The following is a 17,565-nucleotide window of genomic DNA, read 5'->3' as shown; positions in this document are numbered from 1 at the left end:
CTTTTAAGTTTCTGATGCATCTGATGCTGTACAGATGGTAAAACCATTTTTATATCTTGCTCACTCATTAGGTTAGAAACATTTTAGACACTAGAATTGGAAGCTGTCGAGACATGCAAGGCTTTTGTTGCTGAAGACCTTTCTCTTGTTACCTTACGTACACGTTAATTACAAGAGGCTTGTGATTTCTCTGCACATACTAGGGATTTTTTTTTTCTAACCTGCAATGAATGGTCTGAGCTGCTTAGATATTTCCCCCCCTCCCCTTTTTTATGTATGTGGAAAAAATCAAGCAGGAGATTGACATCTGCCCAGTTTTCTTTCTGGTTAGGATGTGGTTAGAGTCTGTCAATAACACATGACTGCAGTATTTCAGGGGAAATTAATATCCCTTTAACCAGCCATAGGAAACCACTGATTCAACGACACCCTGAAGAAAGAAGTGTGTGCAGTAACATTTCTTTTGTTAAATAGGAATGTTTCACGCACTGTCTTCAAAAGAGCATGTAAGTAAAATGATAGCTAACTGCTTCCTAAACTCTGTCCATTTGCACTGCGGGATTTATTCTAGTCTACTTGTAATTACTTTTTTGATGTGTTTTGCTCCTTGTACACTTACCATACGGGCTTTATGATCAAAGTGATTTTTCCAACATCAGCAGATTAAATTGGTTAGTAGTGAACAAGAAGCCTGTTAGTTGCTGCTTCTTACAACACCCAGGTTTGGAAAACTTTTTTTTTTTTTTTTTTTACTTTGCTTTTAAGTGTTGCAGGTTAACAGCTTTAGGTTCTTAAAAAGTGAACCAGTGAATCCAAGAGCTGCTGCAGTCCCACCTTGTCCTTTGGGAATGGCAAAAGGTCACGGTGATGTCTGAGACAAGTTTCTGACACTAGGAAGTGCCAGGTTCCACTGCAACTGAGCACAGGTCTGTGACAATCCTGTACCTGTATTTTCAAGTGGCTCCATGGAATGGTGTCGTAAAACAGAAGTGAGCTTGTGGTTCTTTTTGTAGCACTGTAAAATTAATTGCTTGATGAGAGTTACAAACTTTTTGCAGAGTAGGGGCTCTAGATAATCTCGCCATTCTTTTACTGGAAGCATGAAGATGGAGCAAGGGCATTTGACTATAGGTAGAGCTCACTTCTTTGCACTTTGAGTGATGTATAAATTTCCTGTGGCAAGTTCGCTAGGTTAGTACCAGAAACCTTGTTCGTTTTCCCAGAAGGCTTGGGAATCATGTTCCCAGGGACATAAACCGAATTGTCTGGGGTCTTTTGTAAACTGAACCCATTGTTAGTCTTGGCCCATTACACGCCAGTGTGCATTTTGATTAACTGTCTCTGGTTTCAGGCTTACCTGGTTGTTTCTAGCGCAGCAGTTAGTGCCAAAGCGACTGTTACACCCTGTGATGTAGACATCTTGCCGTATGTGGCAGCAGAGCGGATGTGCATTGACTGTGCCGCTGGCTTTATTTCTGTGAGGTGTGCTAGTCTCTGGGTGTAGAACTTTTACTTCACTGCACATAGACATCTACAGTTCCCAGCCATCAGTGCAGCCAGTTGAAGTCATTTATTCCCCCATTCTAATCTCCTTTCCGTCTGCTGCTCTGATTCAACAGGCTGCTCGCACTGAGCTCTGTCCGTGTGACAGCTCTCCTGCCAGGAAAGGGCTCCCAGCTTGTCCTGCAGCTCGGCTATCGTGGTAAAGACGGAGACATTCGTCTGCTCTAGCCTTCCCCCTTCTGCTGGAGATTGCTGTCTCCTGTTCCTTCAGAAGAGGATCTCTGCTGCCCCAGAAATCTGTCACAGGATCCAGTGGCTGTTAGGTATTTCATGGCTCTAACCACAGTCTGGTTTTTGCATCTTTCATCATAAAATAAGAAGGGATTAATGGTAAAATGTAGCAGCACAGGCTTCAGTGCAGGTGAACAGAAAATGCAGCAGGTTTTGACAGCCCCCTTCTATGTTTCTACAACAGATCTTTACGGGCTGCTCTGCAGATCTGCTTCGTTCAGGTCTATGCTTAGAGCTCTGGTGTGACACAAATAAGCAGAAAATTAAAAAATTTTAACTGTTAAAGAGGCATTGAGGTTTGCAGCTGTGCAGACTGTGTGTTACAAACCAAAATCAGCCATCCAGTTACTCTTCAGAAAAAAAACCATCACAAGTCAAGGTAACTAGGTCTATTTTTAACCAAATTTTATTGTACATTTCTTTTTAAAGAACATTCTAATTTTTTACAAATTATAAAATTTACATTTACAAAAGAAATCAGGATCATGATCATTAACTACAGCAAATCCAGTTTTGTGAAAAAATATATTCAAAAATTAAATATCAAAAGAAAGTTAAGTTCATTATTGAAAAAAAACCAAACCTTTCATAAATTATTTTGCAGAAATGCTCAAGACACTGACAAAGTATTTTAACAGTTTTGCTAGTACTGGCTTTGGGTGCTTGAAATAAAAACATCTGCTCTGCTAATCCTGTAAAGCGGCTGAGCTTGAGTCTTCCTACTGACTACCCGGGAACAGCAGGGGATGCAAACTCACTGCTTGCAAGTTGCTGGTTTTTAGATGTCTTTACTGTTGTGGGGTTTGTAGCTTCATGTTGCCTTTCAGGATATTTCAGTAGCTTAGTAACAGTCAGTTCTTACACACAATTCTGGTTTTCTTCTCAAAATAATACAGGCTGGTGTAATACTGGTTCATTCAGATCCTGTTGCTGCCTTCATTTTGCTACAGTTTAAACACAAAAAAACAGAGTGGAGCTAAAAAGTAAAAATACACACCTCTCCTGGCAGCGACCTGGAGGTTAATCAGGTCTGAGTTTTCAGAAACCCAAAGCATATTCTAAGCTTGCTGTAGGTTTATTACGAGTCACTATGGGGTGAAGAAAAACACACCTACCTTTGCACAGAAGTAAAGGCTACACAGCAGGGCTCTGACAAGACGCAGGGTGCCCTGCCCCAGTCTTCTGGAGCAGCCCACTGCTACTACCCTGGGTCTGCGAGTCCTTTCCCACCAGGAGATAACCCCACCCTTAAGACAGGGACGGACTCAGACCAAGGGTGAGTCTTTGTTTCTCCAGAGACACAGTAAGCAGCTCAGCATGTGGGGCCTGCCCCTTCTGACCCGCCTGCTTCATTTGTTTATTTTCCTGTTGCACAAATGCTGCTGAGCAAAACTACACTCACCTTTTTCTTAAGGTGTGCAGTTTAACTAGTTCCACTGCAGCAAGGTGACTAGGCAGTATAACTGTTCCTATTCTGAAAGTGTATTAGACCTTCCTAAATAGCATCTGGAAAATACACAGAGCAAATCATTTATATTAGAAGTAACAGCAGTGTTATTACTAATAAATAAATAAAAGTGATAGCAAGCTCACCAAACTGAAGTTAGGTCATTTCTTTCTTTGCCAGTACTATGTCCAACTTCTTCCCAAACCATAGCCAGGGTGGGATCACCACTTGCTCTTTCAACTTTTCCTCAGTATTAGAGGGAAAGTGATCTTACACACAAAACACTGTATTGTCTCCCCATGGTTTGCGTTTTTTTTCTATTTTCCAAAATTTTCATTCTTCATCTTAGATCAGCAGTTGCGTGTGTGCAGAAGACCTGTTCTTAGGTGGACAAACCTGATCAGTAGTTTTGTACTCTTCCCTTTGCTTAGAATTACAGAAAAATTTACAGCTACAGTAAAAAATAATAAATCCAAAAGCAAAACAGAATAACATTTTCTTCTGGTGGCAATTAGCTATGGTGGGCAGATTCACACCCTGCTTATTAATAGTATTTTGGAGAGTAAAAAGCAAACACTGTTTTCTAAAATATTTCTCATTGATAGTTGTAGTAATTATCCTGAAATGCTAATGATTTTAGACGTTATTTGGCCTGCTCCGCTGCATTTCTTTCCACAGGCTCTGCCACATTATGCTAAAGAAGAAACAGCACACTTGACAGCTAAAACAGTAACAAAAGGGAAGCCACAAAATAAATATCCTTTTTAGGGCAATGTGGAAAACAAATGCTGTCTCACTACAACACAAACTCTGGTTTTGTGTTAAAGGTCACTATATTAGTTAACTAAATTCCACTCTTCTGTATGGACAAGCCAAAACATGTCTGTCCTGAGAGGTACGGGTCTTGAAATACCTCCTCCCCCCCTCCTCACACAAGCAAGTACCACTTGATGTTCAAACATTAAATCTCTTGCTAAGGTCCATTCTGTGGTCATGCTGCTTAGTGCAACTCCTGACTGTGAGACAGCCTGCTCTGTGCGGATGGCAGGCACTACAGCTATGAACAGATGGGGAAAAAAAAAGACCATCCAGCCTGCTAACATCAACCTTGTTGCAGAGTCTGATCAAAGAAAGTGATCAGTTTTTCTACATATAAACATCTTCCTTTCAAGAAAGTTAATACTGTCACTGGCAACTCAGTCTCAGGAAGGCACTTAAAATATTCCTATGGTTAGTCTAGTCTTAGGAGAGGATGTAGTAGAAGTGGCCAATATAGCAGAGTGGTACTTATTTTCTGGTAACATAATACTAACTCTGGCCTAGCTATGGAAGGACAGCAGCAGCTCTAGGAAATACCTCCCATCAGTCAGTCACCTGTCTTAGCTTTGCAGAGGAGGCACAGGCACATGTTTTTTTGAAACAACCACATTATTCACATTATTTCTTAATACAGTGGTTTAATTCCCATTAATTAGACCTGCCTTCTTATTTGCATGGTGCCATTTATGTTGACTGCATGGCAGCGAGTTACTGCAGCTGTGAGCCCCTGCGTGACTGAGGAAGAGGCAGAAGTGGTAAGGTGGAGCAGTGCACAGATGGCCCGGCCGTCTCTCTTGCTGGTGACACACAGTAGCACGTAGTTAGGAGGTCTCTGTACCCTCCCTCTGCTGCCACAGCCACTGCTTGCTTCCTCTCTTCCACTGGGCCCTCCAGAACTTTTTTTTTTCCCCTCCCAGACTTTACTGCTCTTTCTGGCTGACCAATTTTACACACGTCTTTTATGGGATGAGCTGCAATAACCAAGCTCGTTCAAGCAGTTGATCCTTCTTGCCAAGTAACAGCAGGCAGTTGCCTGTAGCCTATGAAGTAGCTTAAAGGTGTACAGACCTGTCCTACACAAACACATCTCAAGACCTCAGACAGAGATGCTGCAGCAGTTCCATGATTATTAAAGGATGACACGGCACCTGTTGTGTGACCCCAGTTCTTATATCAGCCGCTCAGTTGGTGGCATCTTGATTACATTCCACATTTCCACTCGAGCCCCATCCTTTTCTTGACGGCTTGGGCTGTAGGTTCCCTGAGTTGCTCTCCTCCTCTTCATGGCAATCGCTGTGACTGCAACAACTGCAAGGAGAAGGGCAGCCCCTGCAGCCCCGACTGCTCCCACAACGGAGGAGTTGCTAAGATGCGCCCACAGTGGCTGCTGCGGTAGAACAGGGTGTTACTCAGAGCTTCCACGTGGACAGTGCTGCATTTCACATCCCTCATCCCAGTACCCCAACAACGCCTCTCTGTAAGCTGCACTGTGCTGACAGCAGTGCTAGACGGGAGCTTTCCCCCCCTTTCACTGCCCCCTCCATGTCACACAAGGGCCCAGGGAATACAGAAGCAGCCTGGTGACCCTGTCCCTGCTCATCTCTTTCCCCCCCCACCATGCAAGCCTTAAGTTCAGCATTTGGCAACAGGTACTGCCGACAGCTCCAGCACTGGCCCCCAAATCCACACAGTTCTGACTGCACCTTTCCTGTGCGGTACCCATGGGAATGTCTAACAGAGATCACTTCATAACACATTGATCTGTACAATGATTTCAGTAATTCCTGACAATTCCCTGTGACACTGTGGCTGTCACAGGGCAGGAGGTCACAGCTGCTGTTGCTGTTGAAGACGGCCTGTGAAAACCTCATACACCTGAGCTGAAAAAAGCTTTGAGTGTTTTTCAGTTGTTGACAAAAACAGAACAGTATATACAAACCAATCATAAATACCCTCTATACAACACTCTTTAAAAGTATATATAGATCTTAATCTGTAAATTAGTGCCTCATTTAACCCTGCCTTTTAAAGCAGATATAACTATGCCATTGCTGCCTGAAAGGTGGAATGGAACCAGAGCAACTTCAAAGCAGGTGCACCTCAACAGCTCCTGCTGAGGTGAACATATGGGGCAGTCCACAGGGCAGGAAAGAAGGGCATAAAGAGGCTCACTTTGAGCCAGTGGTGTGCAATTGACTCAATTAACTGAAACCAGCCAGAACAGCTATTGCATATACAGTCTGCCTTGTACTTCTAAGTCCATGTCTTCATTACCATGCCTTAAGGAAACTGAGATAGGGTGGATCTGCTGCTGCAAGTGCTGGAAAAAGATCAAGGTCAAAGCAGACCTTGCAGGTGCATCTCCTTGTCATGGCAGTGCCTATATTAACCGCTCTTCAGGTGGCACCTTTAGGACACTGTCCATCTCCAACCGAGCTCCTGCCACTTCTTGCTGGCTCGGACTGTAGGTTCCCTCTGATTGGCGCCTCTTCCTTGCAGTGAGAATCATGAATATGAGACCAATACTGAGTAGCAGTAAAGAGCCACAGGCTACAGGGACAGCTACTTCAATTAGTGGGGAGGGGAAGAGAGCACCTGGAGTCCCTTTCTGTAAAAGAAATTAATGGAGAAACAATGAAACTCCAGTGGTTACAATAACTTAACTCGAAGAACCCGAAATGGTCAGATCAGAGGGGAAAAAGGTTTTTAGAAAAGCAAAAAAAAAAAAAAAAAAAAAGCAGAAGGTCTGTACCTGAATGGAAAAGGACAAGCGAGGAACAAGTACAGGGCTTGAGGGCACCTGTACAGAGAATGCTCATGTTCATTCTTTATAACCTCTCAGCAAAACACGTTCAAACTTATTTTTTAAAATGGACTACTCTTAATACAAGGAACAGGCAGTAACACATTCTGAATTTTTCTTTCCAGTTCAAAACTAGTGACACTCATCAATGACACTCTTTAACTGGCAGCTTTGGTGAAGCTGATCTCAACAGGGCAGAGTTATAAACAGATCCACCAGTGGAACAGTTAATACCATTACAATAATTCATGCAGGGCACATGGACAGAATTACCACAAGAAAGAAAAGAGAGGATTTACTGAGCTGAGCAGCTAACCAGCATGGAGACAGCAAAACTAAATGCAGACAATTTATGGGACCAGTCCTGGAGCTGCAAAATTGCTACAAAGTGAGCTGTCCCTTGCACACCACTTGCTAATGAAGATAATGCAGAGCTGTTCATTACAGTTAGAACAGCAGTAGCTAAGAGTCTCAGCAACACTCCAGACCCTATTAGACAAGGTGAAACTGTCCAAATAATATCACATGCTCCATATTTTCCTCTCTGCTTATGGTTTTTCACAGCAGGACAGCCCCTTAAGATTTAAATGCCAGTATATTCAGCATCCACAGTGGAAATCTTTTAAGGGGCCTCCTTACCAACATCAGACTAAAATATGTAGGTGTCACTAGGAGAGCGCCAGTGTTGCAAAAAAAAAAAAAAAAAAAAAAAAAAAAAAAAAAAAATTAAAACTATAAAGTTAATGCAGAGTAATGTGACTTTTCAGTAACCCCAGGAAATCTCCCTGAGCAGGGGAACGATACTAAAACAAAACAGTTCAATGCCACCTCTGATGGCAGGGTAGAGAATTTATTTCACTGTTAAACTACCCATCACAAGACTATATGCAGACTTGTGATTCAGCACTTCCTTGAAGATCTTGGGACAGGGAGGTGTAGTAAGTTTCAGGTTTAACAGCTAACAAACCTCAAAGCCAGAGGAAAGACTAGGATACAAAACCGAGAACTGACATACCTTGCAGGAACTTTATTTAAAATCTTTTGCCCTAGGATTTCATAGTTTAAATAGCAGATGTTGAGTACTAGATCCATTGAATTCGTAGCTCAAAACTTGTACATTACAAAGGCACATACTTTAATGTCCACACTATATAAAAATGCTATGGAACAGACTTGAAGACAACTTGCAGCAGGAAGGGGAGGATGTTAAAAAGGTCAGTACATGGATGGGAGATGGAAACAATAAAAGGCCCAAGTACTGAGGAGAGAAAACAGCCAAATAAGTATGCTTTGGATTCTGGTGGAATTAAGGATGGTATGGAACACTACAACAAAGAACTAAAAAAAAATTGTGGAATTTTTGTCATTAAAGAAAGCTTTAAAATTGCAATAAGCCAAAAAATAAGAAATATTTCTTATTGCTAACAATAGTGTCTGCCACCTTACAGATAAAAACAAAAGAATTCAAGCTTGATTATTTACAGCTTTCAGATGCCAGGCAGTCTATGCTAATGTCACAAAGCAACACAGCACAGAAGGAATATTCCCAGAGTACCTGGAAGTCCTTCTTCCATTTTCAAATGACTAAATTTCAAGTCAATTCTCTGGGCCTGCCAAAACTCAAGCAACGTGCTAGGGGTTAGTTCTAGTTTTGCACAACATGCACATTAGTCACACAGTACCAACACTACAGGAGTTTTTAGCAGTCCACCCTTCTGCTTGCTGCATGCTCTTTAGTTGCTGCTGTTGGTGGGAAGGATAAAGAGCAAGAGAGCGCAGCTAACAGCCCTTTGTTTCTACAGCTATCGTTAACAGCAAACACAGCCAACAGCCACACCTTGTCCTCCTCCCTGCCCCCCACCACAAGCCCTGGCCTTTTAAGAGGGAGAAGGCAGACAGTTCTGCAAAAAGTAATGGGGATGATGAAAATGAATACAAGGAATCTACAAGAATTGTCCTGGGACAGAGGAGACAGAGATGCCTGAAGGAGTCTATGCATGCAAACTGGAAACGGCAAGAGTGACCTCATGGCACATGCATTACAGAACCCTTAGTAACAGCAACAGCAGCAAACCCCACCTTGGCACACAGCCTTTTCCATGCAGTATGGGTTAGTACATTCCCAGGTTACCAGACAAGCCACCTGTCCATGCAATAGCTTTACAGAGAAAAAGCAAGTGTATGATTTTACAGCTCCCACACAGGAAGGAGTTCAGCCTCAAACAGCAATGCTTTGCTTACGCAGAAAAGGAAAAGCATCACTGAGACTGCCCATCCACCAGGCCCATCAGGTCAGAAGCAGATTCAGCAGATAAAGGATGCTACTTTTTTACTGCTACTTGAATCACTTTTAGCCTGACTTCATCTGACTTCCCTTCTCCAAAACCATCCATTTCTACCCAGATGATCTTTGGAAAGAGAAGGTGCTTTGTAACTCTCTCATCCAAGATAAAACACCAGCAGAAATTCCATTCTCCAGGAAACTGCAGAGGCGATATTACTTGTATCTCCTTTCTACAGGTCCAACTGCAGTAGTTTGATTACTGTCAAAGGAGTCGTAAAATCTAAGGCAAGTTGCAGAGACAGCCCTGAAAACCACACGGCAGCCCATGCAGTACTGAAAAGTATTGGCTGCGGTTGCTTATACACTAGAGACTAACAGCAGCACTGCAAAGGAAAAATAATTTCCCACTTCAGGTTTCTTTGGTACCAGCTGATTTCCTAAGTGTGCTTACCAGTGTGCTTTAGCCAGGACACATGTGCAACACGTAGGCAGTCTCACTAATACCCCAGTACCCAAGGACTCTGCTAAGCCTACTTCTGCTGCTCCTCACAACGCACAGATTGGAAGAATAGACAGGAGCTTCCATGAGCAAAGGGAAGTGCTTACGTTAATGTCACAGCGCTCTCCCGTGTAGCTGGCACTGCACAAGCACTCATATTTGTTCTCAGAGTCTTGACATGTACCTCCGTTCTGGCAAGGGTTTGGATCACACTTGTTTATATTAATTTGACAACTGGAAAGGAAAAGTGTATTAAAATTAAATGAAATTTCTCACATATGTTCTTGTGTCATAGAACACAAGATCATACAGTCTACAAAAGCCTCATTTATGTGAAAAGTTCCTGTTGCATCTTTTTCAGGTGCTTTCTCCAGGGTCCAACAACATGAAATTTTTACCCATTCATACCAATCCTCCTTTTGTCATTTCTGTATGACTGAAGCCAGTATTGGTCTCTAGCACAGTTAATGAATTCTCATGAGGCACAAGAACTACTTGGAAGCAGTTCACGCTGCAAAAATTGGTATTGTCAGCAGGATCATATCAAGCCTGCCTTTTCTAAAAATAACTGCTAGTTTACAGTTCTGGAGCACTTGTTTGAATGACAAAAGCATATAGAAGAGGATGAAGCATTTGAACCTGCTCAGCTATCCCATTGACGTTAAGAATCAGAGCACTAGCTCCTTTGCAAGCATCAGAAAATTAACACTTACTTCCTTCCAGTGAAACCTGGCTTGCAAGTGCAGTTGGCTCCCCAGCTCTCACTGACGCACTTGCCACCATTCAGACAGGTGAAGTTCTTACCACATTGCTCAGGTGGGAATGGCCATCTGGGAAAAGCAAGAGACAGCCTTGAAAGTGATCAGTTTTGGGGGAAGGTAAAAGTGCACTCAGACTCAGTGGAGGCTGGGCTGGCGAGGGTCATAAGCACAGTCATTGGTATTTCTAGGAAGGAGTTTGACACAAGTGGAGAAGGAAATAGTCTCAGAAATTATCCACAATATCAAAGTATTACTTTGAGCATGCCCAGAGAATACACGGGAGCTGTATCAGTACTAGGACTTTTCTCACATAGTTGCCTATTCTTGCTGATGAAAATATAATCAGAGACAGGATACTGTTGGAATACCAAACTGCAGCACAGCTAGGCCACAAAAAGGGTAATGCAAGTACTAGATAATTGTCTACGCTAGAATTAAGTAATAACAGGAAATTCGACCTGGGTAGATTAGCTAACTGAAGCTTGGCCATGTAAGTATTTATCTCAATGTTCAATTTCAATAGGCACAAGTAGATGGAAGTCTAACATATTGATTCCTACTTCCTTTACCAATATGAGACATACCTTTGTGACTCAAATACGCTGGATTTTTCCCAAACTAATCCAAATGCTATGAATATAGACCTTAGAAAAAAACCAAACCAACCCAGCCCTCCTGACTCCATACTGATTTCCCACCAAATTTTACAAGAGCTCCATGGAGGGATAATGAAACGTGCACTGCTAAGCAGTACAGGCAGTAAGGTGATGGGTAAAGAAACTTGTTTCTCCCTGTACGCATTTGATAAGGAGCAGGATACACAAATAGACAATTTTTTAATCAATACACAGAAACAATGCCACAAAATACAACCAAGGCCTTGGTTGGAGGACCGCTGTTAATCAGTCTAGGATTCATATGTATTTTTATCTAATATTATAAGAAAATATTTGTCAGGGTAAGGCTTGTTTTTGCAGTGGTAGCAGCAATGGGCACCTTTATTAGCACTGGCAGCTTTCTGCTCACAGGCAGGCTGCATATCTCTTTAAAGTTGGCTGTGTACCACTAGTAGCAAAAATAACAGTAGTTAGGAACTTCTGCTACAGGTAATGTCTATAAATCCAGCATCAAAGTGTTATCAAAAACAGCATTCTCAGCAGAGATTAGATTGTCCCTTTTCTGTGCTCTTCCCAGGAAGCCATCTGCACTGGGACCATTTCTATCACTCCAGGACATTCAGTGCACCTGAAACTGTAGAATACAGCCTGCTCCAGGGGCTGGGAGGCTCCTTTCATTTCATAAGCAGGCCAGTGGCGGGTTTTTTTTGTTTGTTCTGTTTTGTTTTGTCAAAATCAATACAGGAGTATGCCAGAGGGGAGTCAAATCCTGGAGAAGATTGATTTCTTGGGGAATGCAAGAGGGAAGTGTCAACAGGCTACAGTACCTGCACTTTAAACAGCTCTGAAATATAGCATGAGGATAACCCACATAAAAAGGAAGGTTCCTTATCCTGTATGAAGCTGAGCACCTTTCAGTGAGGATTTGGACCCAGACAGCACCTTCCAATTCACAGCAGAATTTAGGTGCTTTACCTAGCAGACAGCTGCAATGAAAAATTTTCCCAAAGTAAAAGTCCAATTTATCTGGGGGCTCCTCTGACCCCTGCATCAAACCAAGCAAGGCACTTACTCGCATCGAGGTCCTGAATACTGAGGAGGGCACTTGCAGGAGTAGCCATAAACCCCATCAACGCAAGTAGCTCCATTTAGGCACTGGTGCCGCACACAGTCATCAACGTTGATGTCGCACTTCTTCCCAATGAATCCCCGGAAGCATTCACACTGAAAATCTGCTACTGCATCGACACAGTCCCCATGAACACATGGGCTTGACTGGCAGTCATCGATGTTAGATTCACACAGCAGCCCCCCCCAACCAGCACTGCAGGCACAGCTGAAGGAATTGAACAAGTCCTCGCAGGTGCCAGCATTGAGGCAAGGGCTGGAAGCGCAAACATCAGCCCCAGTGCAGCCCAGCTGGATGGTCCTTCTGCTGGACTGCTGGAACTGTTCTGGCTGGGGGTACAAGAGATGGGCAGTGAACGGCAGGTAGATCCCCCCTATCTTCACTTGTCCTAGGCAGCCAGTGAAATTTTCAGCTAGAACAATCAGTGCATTGTTCTTTAGGAAGTCCAAGTTCCCAGCATTTCCCTGCAGAGTCATGTTAACAGACCCATCCAAACGAGCCAGCCATCTGGAAGAAAGTGCAGATGGCTCTTCCATAGACACAGAGATGGTGTGCCAGGCACCATCCGTGACAGACTTCTGACTCAAGAAGCTGACACCTTCGATGCTATTCCCACTCCTGATGTCAATAAGCAGGGAGGAGTTCTTAATGGCTATCTGGAGGAAATCCACTTCTTCCACAGCCCGAAGCAAAACAGCATCTTCATCCCTGGTTCTGAAATCTATGTGGAGGCTGCTCAGAGTTCTAGTCACTGATGTATTGGTGGTAAATTCAACAGCAGCATAACTATTAAATGTTGCATTAGCCAGACCTATAAATAAAGGGGTAGAGCATAAGGGATTTGAAAGACAGTAGGTGTCATGTTTGAGACAGACCAACAGCAAACTCCTGGCAGGTTCTCTCCCTTAAGAATCATGTAAGCTTAGTGTGAGTAGGATTACAGGCCTAGCTGCTGGCATCCTTAAAGCTCTTCCTGTTTACAGTTGCACCTCTAATAATAATATCCAGCTCTTGTGTAGCAATTTTTACTCATCAGTCTCACAACACTGCACAAAAATAAAACTATTCCCCTTTTACTGCTAGAAAAACTAGAACATAAGTCAGGAAAGTAATACATCCAAACCTGCTGAGGCAGCCAGTGGCAGAGCTGGGAACACCCCAACATCCTGAGTTCCAGGACACTTTCTAGCCACTAGGCAACACTCCCTCCACATCAGGGCATCATTAGCTAACTAGTTTTCTTCATTCTCCATGGTTCTGTCTTAGGAGAAAATTAAGACACATTTGCAATACTTAATTGGGTCCTACTTGGTGAAATAATCCGAGACACTAGAAATGGCCGAACTTTACAGAGAGCAGGATGGTCCTTGCGCTGCAATGGTAATAAACTAGGCAATCACTCCACAAAAGTGGATAGGTTCCTCCCTGATCAAGTCAAATTAAGAGAAGAAAACACCTCTGAGTACCATCTTTGCTCTATCACAACCTGGTGGTAAGTCCATGGAGTGCATGCTGCCTGCAAGAGTGTGTACCTGGGCATCATTCCATTTCCTTTTTGCAGCATGTGTTTATATTTATTGCAACAGTACAAACTGGGAATACCGATTATAGACAGTGGACATGAGGGATTTTACCAACACATATGCAGGAAAACAGTACTTACACACATATCCTGCTAGAACATCTATACAGGTGGTAGCTTCAGGACATGGGTCACTTTCACACCAGACTCTCTCTTCACAAAATTTCCCAGTGAAATTTGCTGGACAGCTGCAATGGAAATCATTCCAAGTGACAATGCATCTGCCACCATTCTGACATGGTTCAGACTGAAAAACAAAATAGCAGAATTTAGGAGCAGCGTAATTCATCTTTGGATCCAAGAGAATTTGGTAGAAGGAAATGTGACAACAAAGATTAGCATGAGCAGTGCTTGAATCAAGAAAGAAGGTTAATTAAAATAGTGACTCAACAGCAGTGAAGGAAGCACAAGGGTCTCTGTACAAGAAATTCCTGAGATCCTACCTCTCCCCATAAGCACTGCTGAACAGAAACTCCCCAGGCAGAACACCATCAATTCGGAAAAGAACAAAGCACAGAAGCAAAGGTGAGAAACAGATGAAACAAGCTGCAATGCTCCTGAAAACCTCACAAAGTTCTGTCACTGGAAGGACACACTTAATACCAGAGGCGTGACAATACTTTATAGCACCATAAGCAAGAAGGGCAAAATTAGAGAGTATGGCCTCCCCATCTTCATGTGTGGCATAAAGGAGAGACAGCGTCTGATCCAAGGGCACCATGGAGACAGTTCCTTGAACTGTTGCTGCTGAAGCAACAAATTCCTGGGGGAACAGGTTGTTGTGCGATGGAAACAAGATGAAGGTTGGAGCTGAAAAGGTTACTGGTTAGAGGGTGGAGTCTGGAAAGCACGTGGGCTTGGCAAAATGGAGGTTGGCAGCACAAGAGCAGGACTGCCCAAGTTCTATAAACTACAAAAACTACAGAGGAGCTAGAGGAAACTTGGTGCTTAAATTGTATGTAGTATATTGAGCAAAGTAGGAGCATATGGGACAACGTGTCCTTCAATACTTAAAAAACTTCTCATCTTCCCAATATCAGCAACAGTCCAACTGTTCTGTAATCACAGAACCATAATAAACAACTGCAAACATGCAGAGACAAGCAAGAGACATCATACCTTGCAGGTGTTATCAGAGATGCAGCCATTCACAAGATTACCATTTTGAGTCCTATTGAGTTCCTGTGGCAGACTGTAGTTCTCAACCTGAAAAAACTGTATTTGGTGGCTGTTCAGTTGGATGTCTTGCAAACAGCCTTTAAAATAGCCTCCCCACAGATCAGCGCTGTCTGGGTTAGGATGTCCACCAATATACACTTCATAACCAGCTAAAAGAGGTCTTGCTACAAGCTGTCCTAGCTCCAAGTATGTGTCTGATCGGTGAGCACCCACAATTCCTCCTTGAAAAGACAAGGCTACCAAATGTCTTCTCCCATCAACTAAATTTTCTGGAAACGTCACAGTATCTGTAGATACCATCTCTATCTTCAGCTTGCCATTCTTCAAGTATATGGTGAGACAGGGGTCAGTTTCATTGCCGATTTGCAATAGCAAACCGTTAGGTTTCCGACTACGAATGAAAAAGGAGATGTTGAAGTTTGCACCAAGGCTATTGGAAAGGGAGAAAGAGGCAAAGCTGGTGGAGTTCTCTAGGCCAAATGTTGCTGCTGGGTGCTCTAGAACAGAAAAGAAATGCACATCAGCTCGATGACAAGGGGAATGCAGCTGGCACAAGGATATTCTAAGCTGTAACTCTTATGAGTAGGGCAAGACCCTTCTTCCCAACATTTTCAACATGTATCAGGGTAATTATGCTCTCTCCCCACACAGGTCTCTGAAATTAAGAAGTGAGTGAACGTGTCCTTGCTCTCTCTGGAGGCATGAATTCAAGCACCTAAGTAGCAGGGGGAAATACAGGTCTAGCAAAGTCCTTGCCACTTATCAGATTTACTCAAGGACTTTTAAGCTACAAAGTTGCTTTTAAAATTTGTAAATTTGGAAATAGCAGAATGTTTAGGGCTCAGGAGTGAAACAAAAAACTGAAACAATGCTAATATATGCCTTGCAGGAACAAAAAAAATGCAAATAGATATGATTTTAACTCAAAATTGTCAGAGCTTCCTTAACACTGTGTTTTATGTATAAAGCAATACATGCCTATTCATCCTCAACTCAGAAGCTCAAGATCAACTTTTCACAGTAAAACTACTTCCCTGCCCTCCTGCATTCACATAGATCTGATACAAAGATGAAGTCAGAGCCTCTGGCTCAACAAGGAATAACATCTGCACCACAGAACTGACAATCATTCCTGCAAGAGCAAGTGACAGAAAAGGGATCAATGAGAATTTTATTTACAGAGAGTTTTGCTTTAGTTTTCTCACTGGTCAAGTAGAAAATACCACTTCCAGAGCTAGCATCAATGCTTATCTAGTATCTTTGAAGCACCGACTGACAGAGGAGCTGGCAGATGTAAATCACGTGGCACTTACCATATGAGCAAGCTGGGCCTCCATAAGGCCTTGAACAGTCGCACCTGAAGGTTGCCCAAAGGTCCACACACAGTCCTCCATGAAAGCAGGGCTGGGAGAGGCACCACTCTGTCCGGTCACAGCCCAACTTCACTGGGGAGGACTCACCCACAGGCAGATCCATCGGGAGCACAACTTCAGCATCTACCCGAAAGTCTTCCAGGCAGCCGACAAAGCCTTGCTGGCTCTGTGTGTTGTTGGCCATTGGATCCTCAGCACCTCCAACATACATGTTCAGGAAGGCATGCGGGATCAAAGCAGTGCCTTGTGGGAGAGGAGAGCTCTGCAGGCAGACACCTGCATCACAAGAGTCATGCCAGAGCTTTAGCTGCACAGTGCCGTGCAGAACAACTTCAACTTTATGCCACTGGCCATCATCAACTCTCAGCCCCTCCAGGGTCAGTGTGTACCCAGCATCCTCCCTCTTCAGTCCTGCATGCAGAATGCCATCAAAGAGCTCCAGGAACAAGTATTCAGCTTCATGGCCTCGGTAAAAAAGGATAGCGCTGGGCAAGGTGGTTCGGAACCGGAGGGACACGCTGGCAAGCTGATCTCCTGCTACGTCCCTCCTGCTCTGATTGTTCACGGGCAGCTCAATGAGGAGATACCCTCTGGAAGCAAAGGAAAATGTTGTTGGTGTTGAGCATGTGGCATCATAGAAACCAGGCTGGCACTGGCACAGGTGGCCGTGGCTCTCAGCTTGGTAGGTTGGGATGCACAAGGCCTCATTTTGGCAGTCATGCGTCTGGCACCCAGTGAGCTTGACAGAGCAGTTCTTCCCTCCCCATATAATGCCATCCTGGCTAGGGACACAGTGGCAGGTATAGTCAGCAATGCCATCCTCACAGACAGCTCCATTCTTGCAGGGACCCTCCTCACACTCATTGATGTTAACAGCACATTCCACACCTGCGAAAGAGATTTAGAAATGGAATCTCACTGCAGGGGATTGCGACTCCCTTCCCCAGAGCAAGCCTGCCAGGCACAGACCGCCCTCCCCAGCACTGCTGCTCTCTAAGCCATTCTCTTCAGGAAACCACCAAAGGACCAAGAGCTGCCAGCAAGAAGTCCTGCTCACTACAGAGTGACCTACCACTAACATAAGAGCAAGAAAAACATATTTCTGTGCTGTCCTCCCAGATGCTGCAAAGAAGGTGCTATTTATAGAGCTTTGGCCAGTCAGCCTACATCATCCAACAGACTACTGTCCTCTCCCAGACAACCTCAAACACCACAGGTAATCAACATGCAGAGGATATTAAAGGGACAAAACAGCACAGACAAGGATTTTATGCATCT

At 43.6% G+C, this 17,565-nt stretch overlaps 1 protein-coding gene across 7 annotated transcripts in view; it reads right to left on the bottom strand.

The window, feature by feature from the left end:
* Positions 1 to 2,074: 2,074 nt before the first annotated feature.
* CRB2 (crumbs cell polarity complex component 2) overlaps positions 2,075 to 17,565 on the bottom strand; it is a 76,616-nt gene continuing 61,125 nt past the window's right edge. For 4 of the 7 annotated variants that reach the window (XM_075054613.1, XM_075054607.1, XM_075054611.1 and 1 more), the window contains 7 exons: positions 16,228 to 17,175; positions 14,855 to 15,411; positions 13,817 to 13,982; positions 12,097 to 12,964; positions 10,360 to 10,476; positions 9,754 to 9,880; positions 5,224 to 6,668 (listed from right to left, as the gene is read on the bottom strand). In XM_075054613.1, coding sequence (XP_074910714.1) covers positions 6,441 to 6,668; positions 9,754 to 9,880; positions 10,360 to 10,476; positions 12,097 to 12,964; positions 13,817 to 13,982; positions 14,855 to 15,411; positions 16,228 to 17,175 — 3,011 coding nt within the window. In that variant the 3' untranslated portion in view covers positions 5,224 to 6,440. Of the gene's footprint in view, positions 6,669 to 9,753; positions 9,881 to 10,359; positions 10,477 to 12,096; positions 12,965 to 13,816; positions 13,983 to 14,854; positions 15,412 to 16,227; positions 17,176 to 17,565 lie in introns of all 7 variants that reach the window. The other 3 variants (XM_075054610.1, XR_012654046.1, XM_075054609.1) reach the window with 3 other exon arrangements.

The sequence above is a fragment of the Buteo buteo genome, chromosome 23 (genome assembly GCF_964188355.1).
Source record: "Buteo buteo chromosome 23, bButBut1.hap1.1, whole genome shotgun sequence".
In the NCBI taxonomy this organism is placed as follows: Eukaryota; Metazoa; Chordata; class Aves; order Accipitriformes; family Accipitridae; genus Buteo; species Buteo buteo.
This window is presented reverse-complemented; position numbering and strand designations above follow the sequence as displayed.